Raw genomic sequence first — 24928 nt, 5'->3', positions numbered from 1 at the left:
CGCAGCCCCGCCCCTCCCGCGTAGCCCGCAGCCAATGGGAGCGCGGCGCCGCCCCTCCCGCAGCGCCCGCGAGGGCCAATGGGAGCGCGCGGAGGCGCTGCCGGGAGGGCCTGAGGCAGGCGGCGGCCTCGGGGAGCGGAGCGAGCGGCCCCGGCCCCGGCCCCGGCCCCGGCCCCGGCCCCGGCCACGCTGGCGCCCGGCGACCCTCCCGAGATGCCGGTGCGGAGCGAGCGGTGCCGCGCTGGCGGGGCGGCGGGCTCCGTTTCTCCTCCGCCCTCGGCGGCGGCCGCCAGCAGCCTGGTGCCGCCTCCCCCCATCAACACGGCGCAGCCCGGCGTGGCCACCTCGCTGCTCTACAGCGGTGCCAAGTTCCGCGGGCAGCAGCGCAGCAAGGGGAATGCCTACGAAGTGGAGGTCGTCATGCAGGTGAGGGGCCCCGCGAGCACAGGCCGGTTCCCCCCCCCCACGCCCCGGGCCCGCCGCGGCCGGGCCCTGCCGGTGTCCCGGGGCCGCAGGGGCCGTTGCCGCCCGGCCCGTGCCCTCAGGCCGCGGTCGCCCTTCTCCTTATCTCCCTCCCCGTCGTCCAGTCTTCTGTCCTGTCAGGCCCAGTCGCCTGTTTTTCCTCCCCAGCCCACCCGCAGCCGCCGTCCTGCCCGGCCCCGGTTGCCGGGCCCCGGCTCGGGTCCGTGTCTGCCCCCCCGCAGTGTCCTCAGAACCCAGATGTTGTTGTGTGTGTGTCCCCCCACCCTCACCTTGCTGGTGGAGCAGGCGTCCTCCTGAGCTGGAGCGGGATGTGTGGGCTGGAGGCAGCTCTCGAGGAGGGCAGAGGTCTCGGGTTGTCCCTTCCCCTTAGGCCTGGACAGGCCCTTGGTCCTCTCTGCCCTCTGACCTGGCTGGCATTCTCCTGGCTCCATCAAGCCCACTAACAGCTGTGAGTCCTCAGACTCTGGAGAGATTTTTGTCTCCCTGGGATCAGGGGAAAAGACCCTTTCCTGTTCTGCTTAGGCTCCCAAGAGAGCCCCTTTTCTTCAGGGCCACCTCCATGCTCACCTCCTCTCCAACCCTGAGGAGGACCCATGACACTCAAGCCTTTCCCCTGCACCTCTTTGCCCCCTTCCCCTCAGCCCTGGCAAGGTTTCTAATTTGTTATCCATCCTGCATTCCCTTCAGGCTCTGGGGTGGCCGTGTCTCTGTGTGCTTCTCTGGGCCATGGGGTGGAAGGATGAGAGCCTGGCTTGGAGTGGGTGTTGTCCTGGGCAGTCCCAACCAGCAGGACAGCCTGTATTTCAGGCCTGGCTGGAAATCAGTAGAGATCCAGGTCCTAGTCCCTGGCTGGCACAGCATGGACCTGGGAGCCAGGGTTCCCTGTCCCTGGAGGGTTGGAGGCTTCTCCTGGAGCCAAGTGTGGTGGTTCATCTGTGGCAGGAATGCAGCTGGACAGCTGTAGTGCCCAGCTGTGCTGGGGACACGGACTCGTGTGGCTTTCCCGTTCCTCCCTGTGGTCTTTGTCACCCCGTGTGCTTTATTTTTAGTCCTGGGCATTGGCAGGATGGCTTTGGGCAGAGCTGGCGAGGTGTGGAGTCATCAGCTCACCAGAGACATCTGAGACACCCTTTCCCTATGAGAGCACCCTGCGAGTCACAGCTTTGTTGCCAGTTTGGTGGCACAGGGATCTGGGGGGTGGTGGTTGGACACGCAGCAAGCTCAGTGGGGAAGCTGAATGCACATCCCAGCTTTTTGGGGCAGTGTGAGAGCCCCGGGGTCAGCAGATGGGGCAGTGTTCGAACCAGACTGTTTAGGCTGTTTCCTCGGAGGGTCCTCCCCTCCTCACAGCAGGAGGGACCTGGCAGGGTTTGCCGCGGTGGGGACATCCCATGGCAGATCAGCCTCACTGCACTTCTGGAAGGGGCTGTGGCTTTGTGCTAAAAACGCTGATGTTCTGTGTGTGTCAGCTGAGGAGAGGTGGCTGCTGCCCTGATCACAGGTGGGGAAGATCCATCTTCTCACAGTTGGTGTTTGCACTTCCCCAGATAACTCGCTTCTTGCTTGGAAAACTGAGCTGAAGATATCGAGGGGGAGGGAGGAAGCTTGGAAAATTCCCTGGTTTTAAAGGTGCTGAGAACAAATGCAGCCCCTGCCTAGTTCCTGGAAGCAGAAGCAGCAAAATGCAGCCCTGTAGATCAAAAGCAGGGGGAGGTCAAAGCACTAGGTTGGCCAGAAAGGGCCTCTTCCAAAATAAATGAGACATCATCTGGCTTCTGAACAGGCTTTGGTGTGCCAGGGACTGGGCAGAGAAAGCAGGTAGCATGTTAGAGGTGTGGGTCAGAGCAGGTAGATAAGCAGTCAGCAAAGCTCAGGGCCTTGTTTTCTTCCTCTAGCCTGAATTATCTGCTTTAATAGACGTTTTTTACTCTTGCACCTGAGGGCCAGTTTGCTGGGAAATGTGGGGTCTGGAGGTGTGGGTGCTCCCACTTGCAGAAAGCTGTGAGTCTGCTTCCTTCTGGGTGGAGAGGGAGGTTTGCTTCCCAGTGGAGACCTGTGGGCAGAGGGTGATGGAGCTTGAAGCAGGTGGGGTGTTGTCAGGCCTGGGGGCTGTCAGAGATGAGCTGGGCACCTGTAAATTAGCTTTCCCAGTGGTTCCCAGGCATGGGGAAGTGCTGTCAGTGTGAGCATTGGGCAGCAAGTTGAACAGTCTGTACCAGCTGAAGCTGAAATTAGCCTTGGAGGGGTTAGGAACTGCTGTGGATCAGTCAGCATTTGCTTATGGTTGGACTTTGCACTCTCTTCTAGCATGTGGACATGGAAAACTCCTATCTCTGTGGATACTTGAAGATTAAAGGCCTTACAGAGGTGAGTGTTAACTGCAAAACAAGAAGAGATACTGTGTAGAGGCTTTTCTCTTCCCTGGTGGGGTGGGAGAAGCTGCCACCAGAAATAGGGAGTGGAGGGATTGAGGAGACAATCTGACCACGAAGTAATTGAGCAGCTTCAGTTCTTGGCACGTCAAGGAGAGATGGAGAGATGCTGGGAGTCCTGAAGGAGGGAGGTGTATCCAGCAGGTCTGAGCAGAACCAAATCTGAGCTGCAGTCAGCTTTAGGCACTGCCACTTAAACCAGGACCCCCAACAGTCAGATCTTCACACACGTCCTTCCCCACGCACCCCTGGGGACCCGCAGTGTTGGACGGGTGGTGGGAAGTGTCTCCTAGAGGTGACACTGCTTTTGGCTGTGGGGCACCAGGTGTCTGTCCTTACCTGGGAGCACCTGGAGAAGCTCACTTACCCCAGCTGAGCCTGCTTTTCCCTGCCTGTGTTCTCCTAGTTCAGTGCCAAAGCAAAGCTGAAGAGGAGCATCTTCTCCAGGGTGGCTTAATCCAGCCCTGGGGCTTCATAGCAACTTCCGAGTATCTGATGGGGAGCGGTGCTGGCTCTGAACAGTCCCAGAACTTGGGATCATCCCCCACAGTCCATCTCCAACACGGCTCCTTCTGGTGTCACATAGTGAATGGAGAGGCTGAAATAAGAGGGTGGAGGCCGTGTGGGTGTGTAGGAGTCATCCTCTGAGAGGTGTGAGGCAGGAGGAGGCAACGTGCTGCTTGGAGGGACAGGAGCACTGGCCTCGGATCACCCAGAGCTCCCTCTGCTTTTTGCTGAGCATGTGCCCCTCCATCTGAGTTTGAGTTCCTGTCCCTGGGTGACAAACCTTCTGACCTCTCGTTCTTCTCTCCCAGGAGTACCCAACCCTCACCACTTTCTTCGAAGGGGAAATAATCAGTAAAAAACACCCTTTCCTAACACGCAAGTGGGATGCTGACGAAGATGTGGATCGTAAACACTGGGTAAATGAATTTGTGGGGTTCAATGGGGGTTTGAACAGCTGATTTAGAGGTGAGGTGTGATGAGCTGTCAGAAGGGCCTGGAAAGATCTCCTTTCCAGGTGTTTCTTGTCTTTTCTGCACTGGGATCTTTTGGCTGTGATCCAGGAGAAGGAAGGGAGAGTCTTGCTTTCCACTCGCTGGCCATGGGGTTGGAAGGGAGCAGGAGCAATCCTCGTCTCTCGAGCTCCCCAGGAGAACATCCTGCTTCTGGTTTGAAGGCTGTCACACAGTAGAAGGGTGCAGGGATGTGGGTACCCTCATCACAGCCACCTCAGCCCTCTGCTTGGGGTGGGGTGTGGCTGCCACCTTTCCCTGGATCAGGGCCTCAGCCCAGCTGATCACCTCCCTGCCTTGAGCTTCGCTGGTGTGTGCCAGGCTTGGATATTTACTGTGCTTCTATCAAAGTATCTTACTGTGGAATTGTAGGAGCTTCTCCAGCTGGACTGGATATAGCTCTGGGTGTCTGGAAGTCCTGTGTTTCCTCCTCTGTGCCAGTCCTGGGGTGTGTTTAGCACAGGTCCAAGGGAAGAGCAGCCCCTTCAGTGGGGAGGTCCTGTTCCATAGCAGTTGTTCCCTCCTAAAACAGCTGACATGACTGATCTCTACTCCTGGAATAAGCATCCTGTTTCTTTTCATGTTTCAGGGAAAGTTCCAGGCTTTTTACCAGTATGCAAAAACATTTAACTCTGATGACTTTGATTATGAGGATTTGAAAAACGGGGACTATGTCTTCATGAGATGGAAGGTAAACTCCATGTGTCTCCTTCTCTGATGAGCTGCTTACAAACGACTGACAGAGGCTTGTAGGGCCTGAAAGCTTTTTCAGCTGCTCTGGGTTGATGAAACAACTCACCCTACCAACTTCCTAACCCAGCATACTTGCATGCTGCACTGTGGCTCCTGTCTAGCCAGCTAATTGTGTCCTTGAGGGCTGCAGCCATGGCTTAAAACACAACAGGAAAATCTTGCTTGGTGATGCGCCAGAGTAGGAGAGAGTTGGTGTGTCCAGTCCCTGTGTGGGGCCTGTGTGTTTGAACCTCTCTGCTTTTCAGCTGGATTGATTCCTCCCTCTTCATATGAGCCTTGGGCAGCTGCTGGGGGGGATGGAAATAGAATGGTTTGGGTTGAAAAGGATCTTAAAGACCATCTAGATCCAACCTCCCTGCATTACAGGGACACTTCCTACTAGACCAGGTTGCTCAGAGCCCCATCCATCCTGGCCTTGAACACTTCCAGGGATGGGGCAGCCACAGCTTCTCTGGGCAACCTTGGGCCAGTGTCTCACCACTCTCACAGGGAAGAATTTCTTCCTAATGTCATACTTAAATCTCCCCTCTTGCAGTTTGAAACCAGTCCCCCTCCTATAACTACAGGCCTTGGTAAAAAGTCCCTCTGCATCTTTCCCTAAGCCCTCTATGGGTGCTGAAGGGCTGCAAGAAGGTCTCCCTGGAGCCTTCTCTTCAGCAACCAGGCAGCTCTGATTTTGCAGTTGGCTTCTGGTTTGCAGGGGTTGAACTGAAGCTGATCTCATGCACTCTTTAAACCCGGTTTTGTTCCCAGTTGTCTGCTTCCCTGTGAGATTCCCACAGTGGCAGGTGGTGAAAGAACAGCCTGGTCTGTGGGCTGAGCTGCTGTGAGTGCAGGGAGTGCTCAGCCAGGAAGGCCTCCGTGTTCATGGGTGCCAGGACTCAGCCTGGGAGGGCAGATTGGGGTGGGGGGGTGGCACTTGCCCAGCATTTAAAGATACAGTCTGTGTTTTGTGTGCAGGAACAGTTCCTAGTCCCAGATCACACTATCAAGGACATCAGTGGTGCTTCCTTTGCTGGTTTCTATTACATCTGCTTCCAGAAGTCAGCAGCATCTATAGAGGGCTATTACTACCATAGGAGTTCAGAATGGTAAGAAGATTCCTTCCTCCCTCAAACCAGCCAAAGTGACTCTTTCTTCTGCTTCTTTGCAGCCTTGGGAGTGTCCGGGTGGTGATTCTCTGTGCTGGGAAGGAGGTTGAGGCTGGTGGCTGGACTTTGGGGCAGGGTGTGTGTGCCCTGTGTGGCCAGAGCAGGCTCGTCAGCCTGTTCATCAAGTGCTGCCCTTTTCATGTGGCTGGGGATAACGAGGCTGGGGACGTGGTGCAGGGGAGAGGTGAGGTCTGGAGATGGAGTGGTCTGGTACATGGGGGTGCAGACACTGGCTGTGGGTCACCACAAGTGTCCCTCCCTCTAGGACCCTGGTCCCCAGCCCAAACACTCACAGGGCTCCTGTTCTCTTGCCCTCCCATGGGGACAGGACTCATGCGCGGGGTCGTGCTTTGTTCAGTGAGTCAAGCTTTGAGCTTTTCCACAACTTGGCCCTTTAGAGATTGTTAGAGGGGCCTTTGAGAGACATCTTGGTGCTTTCTCACATACTACAGCTTGGCTGTTGCTGCCCTCAGGCCAGTGCTTTGTAGTTCACAGTCCCTGGGGTGTTGGTAAAAGACACAGGGAACAGTGAAAGTGAATGGGTTGGTTTCTTGTTAAGCCATGTGACAGGTAGCTGTGGAGTGCTCTTCTCCCTCTGGCAGCCTTGGATATTGGTCATGCACAGCCAGGGAATCCATAGGGTGGCTGGAAGATCTTGGGAGAGGGAAGGTACCCGAGAGGCTTTCAGACAGATCCCCTTGAGTGAAGCTTTGAAAGACCCAAGTGTAATTTGCAGTTGTAGCAAACACTGTTTGAACATGAAAGCTGCTGAACTTCAAAAGGTGTCCAAATACCACAGTCAGCCCACCCTGAGAGCTGGGAGCTGAGAGGCACAGGAATGGAAATGAGGAACAACATGGAGTCATCACAGGGCTTGGGGACCACCCTGTGGGTGCTGGATACCTGAACACCTCAGAGAGGGCTCCGAGACCCTGAGGGGGGAAGAGCCAGACACCAGAGTGTCTGCTCTGTCACCTGCCAAGCAGGAGCCCTTAGTGCTCCAGGAATTCTGTTGCCCTGTTAGTGCTCCAGGAATTCTGTTGCTTGATCAGTCCTCCAGGAATTCTGTTGCTCCAGGTAACCCTCTGGCCTCCCTTTTCCCTCTCTCCCAGGTATCAGTCATTGAATTTAACTCACGTCCCTGAGCACAGTGCTCCTATCTACGAGTTCCGATGACAGCTGTCCAGGACTGATACCGCCCAGAAGCAACCCGGGCAGGAGAGCAAGGCCTGCCAGGAGAACTGTGTCCCTGTTGGAGCACAGGAATGCACGCTTCTCTCCTGCCCCTGGGACTCGTGAGAAGAGAGCCTGAATGTTAACCCACCCAGCCCAAGGAGCGTGGCTGCTGGAGCTTGATTCTCCCTCCTGTCGAGTGGCGATTTGATCTTTGCTCTGGTTTTAAGCTACCTTTAAATGCACTTTCGTATTGCACAGCTAGTTTCTCTATCACTGAAGTTCCTCCTGGCTCTCCTCTGGAAGCTGTTTCTCAGTAGCTGGAATCAGTGGTCTGAGTAATAAGAAAATACAAGCTCAGTGCTTGTGTTTTCATTGTTACAGCCTGATATGGGTTGAAATCACCAGGATTCAGGTTGGTTGTCCCCATTGGCAGCTCGGATGCTCCTGGAGGCAGGTCCTGTGTTTGAGGCTCTGCTTGGCAGGGTCTGTTGGGGGAGTGTTGGCTGAGACAGGGAAGGCTTGAAGGAGTCTTTGCTTCGTGCTGGCTAAGGAGGTGAGCTGGAGCTGCAGATCTTGCAGGAACGCCAGCCCTTTGGAGCTGGGAGTTGTTCCAGTGTCTGGATACACCACTGGGAATTAATTTGATGTACGGACTTCCAGGCTCTCAGTAAAGTGGATCTGAACTCTGCTTATATAGGTGTATATTTGCTCTTTACTTAAGTTAAGGGTAAAAAAAGACAAAAAAAAAGACAAAAAAAAAAAAAAAAAGAGACAGGAAAAAAGACTTTTATTAAAAAAAAATATTTTTATGGTTCCTTTTCCCAAGGACCCTACAGCAAATGCACAAGTACTCGATTACATGTTACTGTTTTCACATTGAAAACTGGGAATGTCCATGTTAGTTTTTATATCTGTGTCTGTAACCAGCTTTGGGCAAGTACTGGGAGTGCCAATGTTGAGCAGGGACTGGTCAGCATTTGTGCTTGCTCTTCATGCTTCACCAACACTGCTGCTGGGTTCCTTTTTACAAGGAAAAAAAGAAAAAAAGGAAAAAAAAACCCCAACAAACCAACCCCAGCAGCTCCTCTGCCTCTGAAATGTTTCCAGTGACCTAACTTAAGGCTCGTGTGCCAAAGCGTGTGTGTGTGGGTTTGTTTGGGTTGTTGTTTGTTGTTGTTTTTTTTTTCTTAAAGATGATTTAAAAGTTGGCCTGGGTTGTGTGTTTAATGTGACAGTCCCACCCACGGGGCTTTTGTGAGGGTTCAGTTTGTGTTTTCCTGCCTGTTCAGGGGGTGTTGAGGAGGGGTTTGCAGCCCGGGATAGGGAAGCGAAGCCTCCGCCCACCCAGCACCGAGGTGGGTTTGGGTTTTCTTCTTCTTCTTTAACTAACTCTCTTCCTTTTGGCAGCGTGTCTGTCTGGTTTCTTGCAGCTAGTTGAAGCCTTAACAAGAAAGCATTCAGGTCTTGGTGAGCCCGTTCCCTGTGTTCCCAGTTGGGATCTGGTGTGATGGGAGGAGCGGCCGGGCTGGTCTCAGGAGATGATGTGGGAAGCACCCGCCTCGTGCGGGCTGTTTGCTGCGGATGAATCCTTTTCTCCAGCACAAACAGGAGAGAGACTTGCTATGGGGAGACAGGGAGACCTGGTGGGAGTCCCCCCATGATGGAGGAAACATGTGCCATGGTCTTGGCTGTTGGGGATGGATGTGCAGAGTAGCTTGAAGGCGAGTGGGAGAGGGATCCGAGACACGCAGGGAGAGCGGCTGCAGGCAGAGCGGTTGGGAAGCAGATTTTCCTTTTATTCTGCTCCTCCTGGAGAAGCTCAGCCCCTTTGGTGGTGAGGAGAGGGCTTTCCTCATGGGGGGCCCTGGTTTTAGAGGCGAAAGCTGGCAGAGTGGCTCTGTGACTGAGCACAGGGGCAGAGCCTCCCCCCCAGGGCTGTGGGGACACGGGGACCTGGCTCTGCTGTCTGTGTGGAGCCCCCCGGGGCTCCCCCTGTGCAGCCCTGGGGGTGATGCTGCTCCCCCCGTGCTCCGTGGGGCCCTTGTGGGGGTTTCTGGCGTGGTTGAGTTGAATGCAAGCCGTGGTCGTTGGGAGACCCTGGGCTTAGGAGGGTCCTGAGGGTTGTTTTCATGTGTAGAACTACCCCAAAACTGTTCTTGAAGTTTTTCTTTGGGACTTGATACGTTGTGAGAAGGGTGGGGCAGGAGCGTCCTGCTCCCTGCCCGTCTCCTTCCCACCCTCCTGCAGCCAGTGCTGGCTGAAGCCCGGCGTTCCCGGCGTGGTGCTGGTGCCAGTGGTGGGTGCGGGGCAGCTCCTGGAGCCGGGAGGTTCGCAGGGGCCGTCGCTCTTCAGAGTTTCACTTCTCTAAACCCTTCCTTTTTGGTTTTCTTTGCCTGATGAGCTGAGGAGAGATGTTCTGAATGTCGGGGGCGGTGAGAGAGGGGCTGGGGAGGGGTTTGCGGGGCTGTCAACGTCCACATTAAAGATGACATGTATTTAAGGGCTCTGTGTCTTGACTCTGTCTGCTGACCAAGGCGTTTCTCGGTGCCCGGGGGAGAGCTGTGCTTCACCTCCCCCCTCCAGGGCTTCTCCAGGAGCCCAACAAGCTGCTTAAAATGCTGGATACAGCCTTCATTAGAGGAGCGGGATTGCTGTCGTTAGGGGCAAGACCCCCGGCGGGGGTGGGCGGGGGGTCTCTGGAACCCGTCTGCTTTGGGAGCCCTTTCCCTACACCCAGCTCCCGTTATCCCCTTCCCTAGCCTGGTTTCCCGGGCGGGCGGAACGCAGGTTGCGGGTTGCGGGAGGCGGCCGGAGCGGCGCGGCGGGGGCACAGCGGGGCCGGCCGGACGGAGCGGGCCGGGCCGGCGGCACTTCCGGCGGGCGGGGGCCTGGGGAGCCGAGCGGGCCGGGCCGGGCCGGCCCCGCCATGGGCATCCTGGAGAAGATCTCCGAGATCGAGAAGGAGATCGCCCGGACGCAGAAAAACAAAGGTTGGGGGCGGCGGGGGCTGCGGTGGGGAGGGGGGCGGGGGGGGTGTGAGGGGCTGGGGGGGGCGGGGAGGAAGGGGCCAGGCCTGGGGCGCGGGGTGGTTGGTGAGGCTGGGGGGGGGTTCGAGCAGCTGGAGCTGGCGCAGGCCCCCAGGGGAACCCGGGAATCCTGGCGGGGGGTCCCAGCGCCGGGGTTCGGGAGCCTCAGCCGGAGGGTGCGGGGGTTCCGAGCTCCCCGCGGGTTCCGCCCCGGCTGCTCCCGGGGGCTGTGGCAAACACCGCAAGGGAAACGCAGGAAATCCCGTGAGCTCCTGGGTCTCGTGCCCCTCCGTGTTGCAAAGGCAGCTCCTGCGGAAACAACCGGGCCTTCTTTGGGTTTTATGTACCGGGTGTAAGTTCAGGTTGTCTTCTGAAGAAGCAGTCGCTGAAGTGGTTTCACACGTGTGAGCCCCGAGTCTCTTTGAAACTCGAGAAGAGCAGGGGAAAAAAACTGCTGCGTTTTTGCAGTGCTGAGTGCGAGAGGGGGTGAGGAGGGGCTGGAAGTCCTCCAGGGATGGTCACTCCACCACTGCCTTGGGCAGCCTGTTCACCTTGCTATCTCAGCTCCCTTACCTGGCTCCCTCCAGCCCTTCATTCCTGCCCCTGCTCCCCCCCTGGCCCTGCTTATTTTATCCATGGATGATTCTGGCTGTTCGTTTCCCTGGAATCCCCCTTTCCCTGCAGGTTACCTGAGGGTTGGCTCTGGGTGGCCAGTATTTCACACGATCACAGAAGAGCTGGGGAGTCACTTGTGTCTGTGGTTAGAGCCTGAGATCCACAGTGTTTCTTTTCAAAAGGAAAGTCCTTCTTTCCAGAAGTGAATTGTCAGCAGCTCTTTGCCAGGCAGCTGTTGTGTTTGTGTCCCTCCAGCCACCGAGTACCACCTGGGGCTGCTGAAGGCCAAGCTTGCCAAGTACAGGGCTCAGCTGCTGGAACCCTCCAAGTCCTCAGCTGCCAAAGGAGAAGGCTTCGATGTGATGAAATCTGGAGATGCCCGGGTGGCTCTGATTGGTTTCCCTTCTGTGGGTAAGGTCAGTGAGTGCCCACCTTGACTCCCTGGCATCTTTGGTTCCAGCTGGTGAAGCAGAATCCATCCTCTCTTTCTCCTTCACCTTCTTGCCTCGAGTTACCCGGAGGTTCCTGTGGGTGGGAGCTGAAGGTAGAGTGAGGTCTGGGCTTCCTTCCCCTGTGGGTGCTGCCCTGGGGTGGTGGGCTGGCACTTGTCTGGCCACAGCCCTGCTGGGGAGGTAGGTGAGAGGATGAGGTTTTGTGGAAACAGAGAATTGGGTTGGTTGTAAAAGCCTTTTAAGATCATCAGGTCCAACCATTCCCCCAGCCCTGCCAAGGCCACCACTGCCCCATGTCCTGCAGCACATCTGCACACTTTTTAAACCCCTCCACCCCTCCCCTGGGCAGCCGGGGCCAGGGCCTGATGACCCTTTCCATGAAGAAATTTTCCCTAATATCCAATCTCAGACTCCCCTGGCACAACCTGAGGCCGTTTCCCTGTTTCCGGAATCGCGTGTTTTGTGGGATGTTTCCTGGTGCTTCCATTCCCACCCCCTGGTGATGCTGATCTCTTGCATTCCAGTCCACATTTCTGAGTCTGATGACCTCGACTGCCAGCGAAGCTGCGTCCTACGAGTTCACCACCCTGACCTGCATCCCAGGAGTCATAGAAGTGAGTAGGATTCTCCTCCTTTCTGCAGAGTAATGGTGAGAAACCCAGCCATGGGGATGTGCCCACACCAGTTACACATGTGCTGCCATGGAGAAGCTGTGAAGAAGGGCTGTTCAGCCTGGAGAAAAGGAGGCTCTGGGGAGACCTTAGAGCACCTTCTAGTGCCTGAAGGGGCTCCAGGGAAGCTGGGGAGGGACTTGGGACAAGGGCATGTTGTCAGAGGACAAGGGGTAATGAATTAAAACTGGAAGAGGGGAGATCTAGAATAGATAGGAGGAGGAGGTTCTTCATTATGAGGGTGGTGAGACACTGGAACAGGTTTCCTAGAGAAGCTGTGGCTGCCCCATCCCTGGCAGTGTTGAAGGGCAGGTTGGATGGGGCTTGGAGCAACCTGGTCTGGTGGGAGGTGTCCCTGCCCGTGCAGGGGGTTGGAACTAGATGATCTTTGACATCCCTTCCAACCCACACTAGTCTATGATTCCATGATATCCAAAGGTCTCTGCTAACTTCTGCTTTAAGCTGCAGGAGGTTTGCAGTGCTTGCAGTGTGGTGTCTTCTGCAGCCCACACTGCTGATCCAGCACTTCCCTGGGCTCCAGAACTCCTCAGGACTCACTGCCCCATCAGGGCTTCTCCTGCTGCTGTGTCATGGACCAGAGCAATGGGACAATTCTCACTGAATGTTTTTATAACCACTCTTGGTGCCACTGACCAGGTGGCTGCAAACCTCGACAGGTTTGGTTTTAGTGAAACTTCAAAAGAGACAGTTCTGCACTGGGATCAGTTTGGAAAGAAAACAGGACACTGCTCTTGTCCTTGAGGAGTTTCTTTAGTGGCATCCATCAGGAAAGCAAATGATAAAGGGCATCAGACTGAAAAGTGTCCAAGTGTAATGACATAAATCTGGGTCAGAATTAAAAGCAGAGTTAAAAAACGAACATCTAACTGTCTTGGTGTTGAACACAAATACTGTAACACCCCTGAGCTGTGGTTGGGTGCTGAGGCTGTCGAGGGAACTTGGCTGCAGCAAGAGCTTGAAGGCAAATGCCCCTGTGGGTCTGATGGGGGAAACCTTCCCATTATTTCTTGGCGCTGGGAGACCCATGAGGCATCTGAGTAGTTCTCACCCCTCTCGCTAGGAGATGGTGGCACTTGCTTGTTGCAGTCCTCTCTCATTAGACCAAGGAAGTCAGGGATTGTTTTCCTTTCTTCCCATTTCACCAACTTGGGATAATGCTGCTCTTGTACTGGGCTGTTTTCCTGTTGAACTCCCACCACGTGCTCCTTTAGGAGGTCAGGACCTGATGTGGTGCAGCTTCACTGGAGGTTTCCTCAGAGCCATTGGCTTTCTGTGGAGTCATCCTGCTCTCTCAGGGTCATTCATTCCCCCTCTTTTTGGACTCCAGCACGTGCCTGGGGCTTTAGAGGCAGCTCAGGTGCCCTGCACAAAGCTCTCATCTTTCCCATTTTTCTGCTTTCTTTTCAGTACAAAGGAGCCAACATCCAACTACTGGATCTGCCAGGAATCATCGAAGGAGCAGCACAAGGTTGGCTGAGCTCTGTGACTTTGGAAAGTAGGGATTTGCCCTCATTAGTCCCTTGGTGTGTCAAACATGAGCAGGTTTCCTGGGCCAGTAGTTCCCACACTGGCTTTCCAAATTTCAGAGTCCTTGATCTTATGTGAGGCACGATTCTCATCCCTGAGCCCACGCCTGGTTCTATATGTAGCAGAAAGATGCTTTTCTGGGGGTGGGAGCCCAAGCAAGCCAGTCACTTCTCACCTCCCTGCCTGAGTGTTATCTTGCTCATCTGTCTCCTGGTGCAGAGGAAACCTAAAGAAAGATGCAGTGGAGGTGGAGGGGGGAGTTGCAGCCAAACAGTGACCTCTTTTGACTGATCTGAGTTCCTGCCAGTCCTCCTATGACTCCCGATTCTGGGAAGAGCTGTTGGATGTTTCCCTCTGCTCTGTCATTGCCCTGATTGGCTGTTTGTGTCAGAAGATGCCTTAGAAGACCTTGGGAAGTCTCCTAATGTTTTTGTTGTGGGTTTTGTTGTGGGTTTTTTTGGAGGATCATGGCCTGATTAATAAGGTCTCTCTCCTTTTTGAGCAGAAAGTGTATGTAACCCCCTCTGCAGGGGGGCCCTGGGCCCACATCACTGCTCTGGGTATCTCTGTGCTGCCTGGAGCTGCACATGTCTGGGGATGTGTGTCCTGCTGGCAAAGGTGTCATGTCACCTGTACAGGGTCCCCAGCAGCTGCCTGCAGCCAGCACAGCACTGCAGGATCTTTTTCCTTGCTTCCAAGCAGCTGCACAGGGCAGGAGTCCCAGTCTGTCCCAGAGCTGGTGGCTGGTTTCTCTCCCTGGTCTCAGACCTCCTGTCTCCTTAGGGAAGGGCAGGGGTCGGCAGGTGATCGCTGTGGCCAGGACAGCAGACGTTGTCATTATGATGCTGGATGCCACCAAGGGTGAGGTACAGAGGTGAGTGGCTGCTGCTGTGTGAACTGTGGGGTGGTGGGACAGGTTTGGGGATTCCTGCCTCCCCAGACAACATGTCAGCTCATGCTGTGCCCTCTGCACATTGGGAGCCAGTAATGAAGCCAGTGAGTGTGAGATGGAGGTGGTGCTTTGTTGGAAACCCACCAGCAGGCTGGGAGCAGCATTCACAGGGTCCTCTGCAGATCTCAGTGTGGGCTTCTCAGCTGAAGGATCATTCCCAAAGGACTAGTGGTTCAGAGACAGACCACTCACTCCCTGCCCTTGTCCCAGGTCCCTCCCCAGCTTTCCTGGAGCCCCTTCAGGCACTGGGAGGCCGCAGATGTCAACCTGGATTTCCACCAGGGGCTCTGTCCTGCATTAGCTGTGGTTTATAGGTGGCAGCGGAAGCTTTTGGCAAAGCTATGTCTAAAGCAGTCAAAAAGGCAGGTGGGGGTGTCACCTGGCTGTGCCCAGGCTCACAGGCACTAACGTGCAGTTGTCCCTGCAGGGCCCTGCTGGAGAAGGAACTGGAATCGGTTGGAATCCGGCTGAACAAAAGCAAACCAAATATCTACTTCAAGGTGAGGTTTCCTGGGCTGCTGCAAGCACAGCTTCTGCCTGCCTGCCTGCCCAAAGCTGAGGCCTCTCTGTGCTGCCCCTCTCCTTGGACAGGCTGAAGGGGGTTGTGGGTTTTGCAGACTGTTCTTTGAGTTGCTTTGTGTTCTCCCTGCAGCCGAAGAAGGGTGGAGGCATCTCCTTCAACTCAACGGTCACGTTGACTCAGTGCTCTGAGAAGCTGGTGCAGCTCATCCTCCATGAGTACAGTATCCTTTCCTAAAGCAGGACACATCTGAGCCATCAGCAGCTCCTGAGTCAAGTGGTACCTGCTGCAGGACAGTCTTGCTGTCTTGTTTGGGGCTCGCTGGGTTGGGAAGAGGCTCTCCCAAGGCACCTGAGCCCACTGGCTCATGGCACTGTGTAGGTGTGTTGGGATTTGGGCCTTGACAGTGTTCTCCTCAGAAATCTTCAATGCTGAGGTCCTTTTCAGAGAAGACTGTTCCCCTGACGAGTTCATTGACGTGATTGTAGGCAACAGGGTCTACATGCCATGCCTCTACGTGAGTATCTGAGACAGCTACAGTTGCTGCTGCTCCGAGCAGCTCCATTCGTTCCTGAAGGATCTTCCAGGTTCCAGAAGCAGTCAGGATTTGGGATTGAAGAGCTGGAAAGCTCAGCCCAACAGGGAGCTTCTGATCAGCTGTAGGTGTGTGGCTGTGCTCTGTGTGTGTTCCCGGTGCCCTCTTGTGGCTGCCTGCTGTGGAGCATCTCCCTTTGGGATGGCACATTCTCCAGAACTTTAAAAGGCCCAAACTTGGATTTAGGGTTTGAATTTCAACAGTTTAATTTACTGAGAACCTTGGTCTGGCCCCTGGCTGACAGGGTCTGGGTTTCTGTTTCAGATGCTGGAACTACTTTGTTATAGTGACATGCATGTGTCCTGCTTCCCTGCAGGGCTGTGGAATTGGCTTCCTAAAGAGTGTCTTGTTTTGCCTTTGGCTTAGGTCTATAACAAGATTGACCAGATATCCATGGAGGAAGTGGATCGCCTGGCTCGGAGACCCCACAGTGTTGTCATCAGGTAGGAGCCTGTCACACTGCCCCGTGTGCTGGCCTGGACAGTGTGGGGGGGTTCATTTCACACCCCTTTCTCCAGCTTCTCCCAAGAAGGGGCTTCTCCCAGGGCTGCCTGCAGCTGGGGGGCGAGAAGCCAAACTGCTGTGCTGCTTCTTCCAGGCCTCCTTCCCTGGAGGGCCAGGCAGGCTGCTGGGCTCCTCTGTGCTCTCTGCAGGCCAGGGGAAGCCAGTCAGGCTTGTTTGCTCAGATGTGCTGATCTATCTGACTTTGCTGCTTCAAAGTCCTTGCCCTTCTCAAAGGCCTGTTCATTTCACCTTGTGTTTTGCCTTCACTGGCCTCATTAAAGACTTTTCCCCTTGCTCCCCAGTGTTTTAATAAGACATTTCACCTTGTTCTTCTGGCTCTCTAAACTACAACAGCAGTAAACACAGAGATGTTCCTGGTGTTTTGCAGCTGTGGTATGAAGCTGAACCTGGACTACTTGCTGGAGAAGCTCTGGGAGTACCTGGCTCTTACCTGCATCTACACCAAGAAACGAGGACGTAAGTGCCCATGAGCTGAGGAGCTTTGGGGGGCACAAAGGACTGCTGCTCATCAAACAGACAGGCTGTCAGCAGGGCTTGGAAGCCTGGGTGCCAGCAATCTCTTGCATCTTGGGGATGCTTCAGTTAAGCTCTCCCTAGCCACCTTTTGGCTCCTGGGAACTGCTTTCTGTTCCATCTGGTCCAGCCGTGGGTGTATCCCACCACAGCCCTCCTATTCTCTCTGCACTAGAAGAGCTGAGTTTTCATAAGACTTTGCAGGATGATAGAAGGAAATGAAGTTGTGAGTTTGCAGCTTCCTTCCTTATTACTCACACTCTGTGATGAGCTGCTCAGCCCATCACTGCCCAGGAGAGGTCTCCTGTTCCTGCTGCAAGAGGTTTGGTGCTTCCTGTGCCAGGCTCCTGAGGCTCAGGAGAACCTTTAATCCTCCTTTTGCTTTACAACTCACTGGCAGCTTCTCCCAGGGATGGGGGCATGGCTGTGACTTGCTCCTGTCTGGTTTCAACTCGAACTCCCAACGTGGGTGGATGTGACGAGTTGAGGGGACTTTCTGTCAACTTCTTAAGCTATGAAATCTTGGGGATTTGATAGAAAACCGTGGAGTGGATTGGGTTTATTTGAGAAGGTGTGTTTTGACTTGGGTGGTTTTGTTTGTCTTAAGTATGTGGAGTGGAGTTGGAGCAGGGGAGGTGTGGGGAAGCTGTTGGCTGTGTGAGCTGGGTAACCATCCCTGTGGGTACAGGAGGGTCTGCAGAACCCATTTAATGCTTTCATGGACCTAGATACCTGTTGTTCAGGAGCTGGGAAGAGGAGTTTGGGAGAGTAGGCACAAGGCCCTGTGAGGTGGTGTCAGCAACACACCTGACTGAAATCCAGTGCTTTTTTCCCCTCCTTCTCCTTCTCCACAGAGAGACCAGACTTCACGGATGCCATTATTCTACGGAAAGGGGCCTCTGTGGAGCATGTGGTAATTTCCTGGCATCTTTTCCATTTCCTTGTCTGTAGAAGGCAGGTTCCTCTTAGAGTCTGCTGAGATATGCACTTTGTAAAGCTTGAGATGTCTCAGTGTTCTTTTGTTACCTTCCTTTTGTTACCTGCTTCTGTCTGCCTCGGGTTTCTTTTCTAGATGCTATGAAAGGTTGAAAACAATTATTACTCAATGGAATCAAGTGAAAAAGCACATAGAAGGAGGGGAGTGGGGCCTTTGTATCACACAAGTGATTCCTCTGTGTGTTCTGTGCTCTTTCAAGTGCTGGGAATTGGCTCCTAAAGTCACGAGTGTCATTTCTGACACAGGCTTTGAGTTGCTTCTAGTTCCAGGATATTGAGCAAGTTGTTTCCAAAGTTGTGTCATTGAACTGCCTCACGTGCTGTCTGTCTGTCCTGTGCTGTCTGTCCTGCAGTGCCACCGAATTCACAGATCATTAGCCAGCCAGTTCAAGTATGCCTTGGTGTGGGTAAGTGTTTACAGCAAAGGAAATCCCTCTCCTCAGGTGTCTCTGGTTTTCCCCTAACCCTTCTCCCCCTTTTGCTTTAAAGGGCACAAGCACAAAATACAGCCCCCAAAGAGTGGGCTTAACCCATATGATGGAGCATGAAGATGTCATTCAGATTGTGAAGAAGTAACCCTTTCTGCTGGTGCCTGGCCTTGTCTTTAATCACTAGAATTGGAACTGACCACGTAAAAGCAAAACAAACAACAACAACAACAAAAAAAAGGAGAGGGGAAAAAAAAAGAAAAAGAAATAAAGAAAAAAGGAGACATGTTCCACAGCCAAGAAAGCTTCTGTGAAGCTCCTTCTCTTGGAGAAAGGCAGAAAATGTGGCTACTGTGCTTGCAGGTGGGGATGGGGAAGATGGGTTTCCACCTTGCAGGTGAATTAATATATCTTCAAAAAGGAGCCAGTTGTCCTAGGACACAATTTCCACATCTGGCAGCATCCTGCCACTGGCAGGGGTTGCCCAGAGATCCATGGGGTTAACCTGCCAGTGGCTTGTTTAACCAGAGGGAGGTTTATGGGTTTATGTGAACAAATCTGGCCCCTGTGCTTTGGGACAGGGAAGCCAGGGCCGAGAGAATGTGGCTGATGCTTGGCCTCTTATCCATACACTTAATTTAAGTATTGATGTGAAGCAGAAGCAAATCTCCCTCTCCCCTGCTCATGGGGCACAGTGTCTCTGCAGCTTCCACCCTTGGAGACTTCAGGCTTGGCATCTGAGTCAACCCCTGATGAATTTATCACTGTCCCACCTCAATTAACATTAGAAGGTGGCATAGAGTGCCACTCTCCTTAGCTCTGCACTGGGTGTGCAGGACATCCTGGTCCAACTGGTACTGAAAGAGATGACAAATGTAACTTCATTAAGGAATAATGAACCTGACCAAACTGTAGCAGGTACGATCCAAGAGCCACAGGCTGCAGTGAGGATTCCTTGCTGGCATGTCACTCCTCAAGGAGCTCTCTTGGGAGTTTGCTTCTTTGCTCTTGTCCTGTCCATGGGTATACCCAAAGGTATTGCTGGGGATCTGCTTCTTTCTCAGTCATGCCCCTAAATTCCAGTAACAGCTCGTTGAGCTCCAAGCACCATCCCATGCCATGGGTTTTCCCCCAGCCCTGTTCAGATGTTGTTGCTTGTCTGGATATTTTTCATCAGAAATCTGGGATTTTTTCTAATCATGCTTTTTCATTGAACACTGACACTAAACAGTTCAGAGTGCCTGATAGAGAACAGCTCTTTCCTTCTGCAATCAAGAGTTGCCAATAGCTTTTATTTTCTTTCATTGGAAAAGGGTTTGGTCTGAGGTGGATTCTTAACTGTGAGGATGGGTCTGATCTCAACCTTTTCTGCAGGGCTCCTTCCCTCCCCTCTCTGCTCCTCCCCACCCGTCACAACCTGATTGAGCAGAAATGGAAGGATTATTTTATTTGAGAAAATAAAAGTTGCTATTTCATGTGAACTGGAGGTGTCTGCCTGCAGTGGGCAGAGGCTTTGGTGTGTTTTCTAACTCTTTTTTTTCTTAACCTTTGGCCACCTGAGGACTCCTGGGTGCTGCAGCAGGAGGTTGTAGGTGAGAGTAGATGGTGAAGCAGCTGCAAGAAGGCTCTGAAGCTGAAGGGGACTGGATGAGGGATGAGTAGATACTGTGCACTGTACCCAGCTAAGAAGGTGAATTTGAACTCTCTTGAGTTCCCTGCCCTGTTCTGGCTTTGTGTGCAGCTGGATTGCAGAGCAGATCCCAGCTGTGGTGGCAGCTCATGGAGAACGAGCTCCCGATGAGCCACGTTCTGCTGGAGCAGGGCCTGGAAAGCAGGTGCTTCTCAGCCTGAGCTGGGTGGGATGCTGTCCCAGGACATGACCTTGCCCCTTACATTTCCCAGGAAGGTTGCACAGCGTGAGGTGCCTGCACAAATTGTCCTTTCAGTTTCATTTTGTCCTGGAGTTTCTGACTTTTCACTCCAAACCCAGAAGCCTGTCAAGCCGTGGCACACGCCTGGGCAACTGGAATTGCTGAGTGGGCTTCATCCTTGAGCCAGGTAATGTGTGGAGCTGGGGAAGGAATTGGTGCTGAAATGCACAGTATTACCTGCTGAAACATGTCCTTGGTTGGTTAGTGCCTTCCTCAGTGTGTTCGAGTTTCAAATTGACTAATCTAATGTGCCATCGTTAAAAACCCTTCTGTCTAATTAGCCCTACTCTTCATTTAGGAAACTGGGCATTTTCTCCTGTTCAAAATGAACTGGTTCGTGATTAAATTTGGAATGGGGATGAAGTAGAAATAGTTAAGCCAGAAGCAGTGAACTTCTTTTTTTAGTGAGAGTAGCTTTTTTTTGCAGGCAAGTTTATGGCTGTGTGGGAAAATGCAGTGTTTAATTGCAGCCTTCCTTCTTCCAGACAGCTTCCCTAATTGCTCTGCACCAGTATTAAAAGCTGCAAACACTGCAGTTTGGTGCTGGAGCAGGTTTGCTGCCTAAAGATTTCTCCAAATCCTGAGAAAGCAAAGTCCTGTGGGCCAGGGGTGAATCTCCTGTGGTGTTAGGATTGTGTCGGAGCCTCCTGAGGTTTATGGAATTGGCCAAACCCCTCGTTAGCTCCGTGGGGGAGCTGGTGTGAGGGAGATGTGCTCAGAGCCTCCTTGCTGAGTTTTTTTGGAGAAAGGTTTTCTTCTGCCCAGGAGGATGGGGGGTGATTGGAGGCGGGTGTGGTGGGTTTGCCCTCCCAGAGAGGAGGGTGTTGTGTGTGCTTTCTGCTGTGGGAAGAAGGCTTGGCTGGATGGTGCTGGGAGAAAGCAGCCTGGCTGGTGGTCTGCTCTGCACTGCAGCCCTCACTGTTCCCTTGCTCTTTCAGCTGGCTCTGCTTTCCTTAGCACCATACCCACTCCCAGAGGGCTGCACTCATCCTGCCCTGTTCCTTCTTTCCTAGCAGAGTGCAGCCGTGCATCCCTGCTGAGCCACAGGGTGGATCAGCTCGGATACAGCCCATCAGCCCCTCCATCTAGTCCTTGAAACAGCAGAGGCCCAAGGCATGCTCGGTTTAAAGTGCCTGTTCCAGGCAATCGAGCAGGTTTGATTGGCTGAACACTCCTTTTATAATTTAATTTAGTCAGGAATCGTTTGCGAGGTAATAAAAAGAGGCTCTGACTCCAAATACATTCATTTAATTCAATGAGAGACAGTTACTGTGGCGGGCTCAGCTCAGCCAGCTTCTCACCCCGTCACGCTGACATCTTAAAGTGCTGCTCAGGGCTGTATATAAGAGTCACGATCTGCAGTGACAGCTTAATTGTTTCAAATCCTGACAAGGGTCACCCCAACCAGCCAGCCTGCCTTCTGCAGGGCTGGCTCGGGAGGCTGCCGGGAGGAGGATTTATGGCTGGCAAATAGTTGAGAATTCCTCTGGTTGCGCCTGCTAAATGATGAACCTGCCCCTTGGGGCTTGGGGCTATTGATTGTAATTTGCAGTTAAGCCCCGGCTTTCTGAGGAATCAGCATAATAAATACCCACCGCATCACGGCAGGGATGTGGCTGCACAGAGGGAGGGGAGCAGAGGTTCTTCCCTGCTCATTCTGCTCCTGGGTTTGGGAGAGCCATGGGATGCAGGAGAATGACCCCCTAGTTTGGTGGGATGCAGGAAACCAGTGATGGAAGGGGGAGCATGAAATTCTGAGGCTCTCTAGAGGTTTGTGGTGGCAGGAGATACCCCTGCTCTGAGAAGGAGGAGAGGGCCATCTGGCATTGTTGGATTGATGTGTGTCTGGATCCTGTCGCTGTGCCCGGACTCGGGAGCTGGTCTTCCCAGTCCTGCTTCGGAGAGGGGTGTGAGGGGGGATGTGTGTGTGCGCGCTCCCACGTCCTTGTGATTTCTCCCGAATTTTCCTTAGTTTGGGGGCAGGAGCAGGTCAGAGCCATTTACCAGCTGTTCACATCAGGGCTTGGTGACGCTGAGGCGACACAGATCCACATCCCGGGAGGGAAGGGGCTGCGGGACTGCCCAGTGTGTCACCAGGGGAGGAAGGGGCAGGGATCAGAGCTGCCTGCCCCTCGCCCCTCCAGCCGCTCCCTCCCCGGCTCCGCGGATCAGCTCCCGTCCCTCCTCTCATGAGTGGAGATGACAATAATAGCGGTCATCAAATATGCATTGGGTGGCAGCAGCTGCAGCTGCCGAGAGCAAATATGGTCCCTCGGCTACCGGGGGAGTGACGCTCCCCGGCGGAGAGCGAGGCCGGGAGCGCGGTGCGGGCAGCACCGGGGGCTGCGGGCAGCACCGAGCCGGCCCGGTGCCATGCGGGCCAGCTAGGCTACCCCAGGTGAGTGGCTGTGAGTCCCCTGCTGGGTGGCACGTCCCTTGGGCTCGTGGAGACCACAGTGGGGAAGGAGTGGGGAGGGACCTTTGTGTGTGACACGGGTCTGTATGCAATTGCTGCAGCGCGGGGCTTGGCTCCTCCCGGTGGGGGTGCACGGTGTCCTCTCTCCTCCCTGGTTGTCCCTGCCTGGTTAGACCTCTCGCTCTCTTGAGTCTCATCTTCCCTATAGTCCCAGCATTCCCTCTGCCCTCCGGGGAAGAGCTTCCTCCCCTGCACACCCACTCCCTTCCCCAGCAGCCTCTGCCCCTGTCTCCTACCACCCCTTCCCACGTTTTGGGGGCTGTTTTACACCAGGAAAGCTGCCTGGTCCCACAGCCGAGCTCTGTGGGGCCCCTGGGCTTGGCTTCAGGCCGAGGCGATGGCGCGGGGCTGTCACCTGGCTCCGGGGCCACCAGCCAGCGTCCCTGGGTGCACGCCAGTGCTGAGCCCAGGACGTGTCCTGCCCAGCCGGTCTGTGCTTCCACCATCTGCTCCGGCTTCTCTTCTCCCCATAACACCTCCCTTGTGGGCAGCTCTTGGTGTTGGGCAGCAGCTGGGAGGCAGGGACGAGGTACTTGTTGCTTGGCAGATGGTGGGTCCCCGTCCCCAGTTCGGGAGGGATCTAGAGGGGGTTGAAAATATCCAGTTCAGGGGTGTGATGGGTGCTTGGGGGCCCAAGGAGAGACCCCCTACTGCCTCTGTGCTTGGAGGGCTGTGCTGCTGCCACATTGCTGGTTGCTGGAAGGGTCCAGCCTGTCCCGGTGCTCCTGGCATCCCCGGGGCTCATGGCTGGAGTGGTGAGAGCTGTGTTGGAGCTGTGCCATCCACACACAGGTATTTGAAAGTGGAGACAGATGCAGATCTGTTGATGGGGAAAGGGGGTGGCACCTGATGACAGATGCTGCAGCTGGGAGGTGTCTTGGCCAGCCAGGCTGCCTCCATGGGGCTGGGGCGTGGAGCATGAGGCATGGCAGTGGTGGGGCTGGCATGGCACAGTGGCACAGGGCTCCACTCTGGCTGTAACTGGAAACAGGCTGTAAGGAGACCTGGGGCCAGATGGTGACCCCAGAGCTGCCAGGAGATGGCTGAGCTGCTGCCCCGGGAGCTCTGCCCTGCTGATGCTGGTGCTCCAAAGGTACAGTCCCACATCACGCAGGGCTGGGGTGGGTGTGAGAAACGGTGAACCAGAACCTTGGTGGTCAAAGCAACCTCCCCTTTCTGCAGCCAGCCCTGGCATGACCCTGGGATGTGGCCATGGAACTGGGGCTGCTCAGGGCAGTGTCCCTGGAGCACGGTGGCTTTTCCTGACTCAACCATATGGTTGGAGCCATTCAGGGGTGGCAGGGACAGAGAATGCTCTGGGCATCTTCTCCCACAGCCCCAGTCCCCATTGCACTCCCAGGGAACCCCTGCCCTGCCCACAGATGATCCATTCAAGGCAGTGAGTTCCCACTGCTGCTGCTTAAACTTTGATGAGCCTGCAGCAGCAGGAGTCCAGCCCCCCATTAACATTTGATGCAGTCACCCCGCGCCTGGGCACGTGTGTGTGCAGACACGCCGCCGGCACCGCCACAGGGCACACGTGTGGCACACACAAGCCCCCTCCCCAGCCACATGTGGCCAGACGTGGCAACCTTCACACACACAATGTGCGTGGCATGGCAGGGGGGCACCCTGGTGGGCTCCAGGCTCCTCTCTGTGTCCCAGCAGGGCTGTGGGATTTGGGCTGGTGTTGGGCTCCTCCTCCACGGTGTTCCCTTGGCTGTGCTCCCAGTGCCGGCACAGCGTGTTGCCTTGGGTGCTGCAAAGTCGTCTCCTCTCTCGGTGCTGTTGGTTTAGCCTTTGCGGGGGAAAAATGGGTCCCTGGGCTGCGTCCTCCTCCGTGCTGGCTGGAGGAGGAGGCTGATTCCTCAGGGAAGAGCGCAGGGAGGTGGCAGGGTCGGGTTTTGGGGTGGTGACCGTTCCTCTGCACCGTCCCCTGCAGCGTGTCTCCCGCCCCCCCCCCCCCAAACCCCCCGAGGGAATGCTCCCCACCATGGGGGGCACTTTCCTGCTCCTTCGGAAAAGTCTCGGGGCCGGATCGGAGCATCCCTTGCATTATTGATGCCGCCGCGAGCCCCGGCGGTTGGGTTACAGCCGCAGCCCGGCTGCCAGCACCGCGCGGCTCCCGCCGGGCTGCGCCGGGGCCGCCGTCCCACCGCCCCGCGCCATGTCCCGCGGGGGACACCGGCGGCCGCGGGAGCCGCGCACGGGCACGTGCCTCGCCGACACCGGGCGCAGGTAAATACCCCCCCGGGGTCGGGAGCCGGACGGTCTGCCGGGAACCGCCTCGTGCCGGTGCCGGGCATCGTCTCCCAAGGTCCTGGCGGGGCTGGAGCATGAGCTCCCGCCACCGCTGGGATGGCTGGCAAGAAGGGGGAGCCCAAAAAGGATGCGGAGGCCAAAGGGAAGGGGGGCAAAGGGAAAGGGAAGGATGGCAAGAAGGGCAAGAAGGAAGAGCCCAGCGAGCCGGAGGAGACCTCGGACACGGAGCTGCTGAAGGCGGAGGAGAGCGAGGAGCCGGAGGTTGTGGAGGAGGAGGAGAAGGATGAGGAGGAGGCAGCTGTGGAGGAGCCCAAGAAGGGGAAGGGAAAGGAGAAGAAGGGAGCGCTCAAGGGGATGGTGGTGAAGAAGCCAGGCCGGGGGAAGAAGGTGCAGCTGGAGACAGAGGA

General features: G+C 55.1%; 2 protein-coding genes across 2 annotated transcripts; both read left to right on the top strand.

Annotated features, from left to right (window-relative positions):
- Positions 1 to 99: 99 nt before the first annotated feature.
- On the top strand, positions 100 to 8219 carry GID4 (GID complex subunit 4 homolog). The gene is made up of 6 exons (XM_051632090.1): positions 100 to 426; positions 2791 to 2850; positions 3731 to 3838; positions 4521 to 4622; positions 5645 to 5775; positions 6948 to 8219. Exons 1-6 carry the CDS (start codon positions 214 to 216, stop codon positions 7009 to 7011), a joined length of 678 nt encoding a protein of 225 aa, XP_051488050.1. The 5' UTR covers positions 100 to 213; the 3' UTR covers positions 7012 to 8219.
- A 1641-nt stretch (positions 8220 to 9860) lies between these two features.
- On the top strand, positions 9861 to 19333 carry DRG2 (developmentally regulated GTP binding protein 2). The gene is made up of 13 exons (XM_051632082.1): positions 9861 to 10001; positions 10908 to 11068; positions 11629 to 11718; positions 13204 to 13264; positions 14107 to 14197; positions 14703 to 14775; positions 14928 to 15018; positions 15215 to 15312; positions 15757 to 15833; positions 16283 to 16371; positions 17283 to 17341; positions 17778 to 17831; positions 17914 to 19333. Exons 1-13 carry the CDS (start codon positions 9938 to 9940, stop codon positions 17998 to 18000), a joined length of 1095 nt encoding a protein of 364 aa, XP_051488042.1. The 5' UTR covers positions 9861 to 9937; the 3' UTR covers positions 18001 to 19333.
- The last annotated feature ends 5595 nt before the right edge of the window (positions 19334 to 24928 follow it).

The sequence above is a fragment of the Apus apus genome, chromosome 14 (assembly GCF_020740795.1).
Source record: "Apus apus isolate bApuApu2 chromosome 14, bApuApu2.pri.cur, whole genome shotgun sequence".
Classification (NCBI taxonomy): Eukaryota; Metazoa; Chordata; class Aves; order Apodiformes; family Apodidae; genus Apus; species Apus apus.
The sequence above is the reverse complement of the archived record's forward strand: the minus strand, read 5'-3'. Positions and strand labels throughout refer to the sequence as shown.

Bases quoted from the DNA above. Each gene is read 5' to 3' on its own strand.
- GID4 (XM_051632090.1), top strand. From the start codon at position 214: ATGCCGGTGCGGAGCGAGCGGTGCCGCGCTGGCGGGGCGGCGGGCTCC. The intron at 427-2,790 runs GTGAGGGGCCCC...ACTCTCTTCTAG, and splicing joins AAGTGGAGGTCGTCATGCAG to CATGTGGACATGGAAAACTC. The intron at 2,851-3,730 runs GTGAGTGTTAAC...CTTCTCTCCCAG, and splicing joins AGATTAAAGGCCTTACAGAG to GAGTACCCAACCCTCACCAC.
- DRG2 (XM_051632082.1), top strand. From the start codon at position 9,938: ATGGGCATCCTGGAGAAGATCTCCGAGATCGAGAAGGAGATCGCCCGG. The intron at 11,719-13,203 runs GTGAGTAGGATT...CTTTCTTTTCAG, and splicing joins GCATCCCAGGAGTCATAGAA to TACAAAGGAGCCAACATCCA. The intron at 14,776-14,927 runs GTGAGGTTTCCT...TTCTCCCTGCAG, and splicing joins AACCAAATATCTACTTCAAG to CCGAAGAAGGGTGGAGGCAT.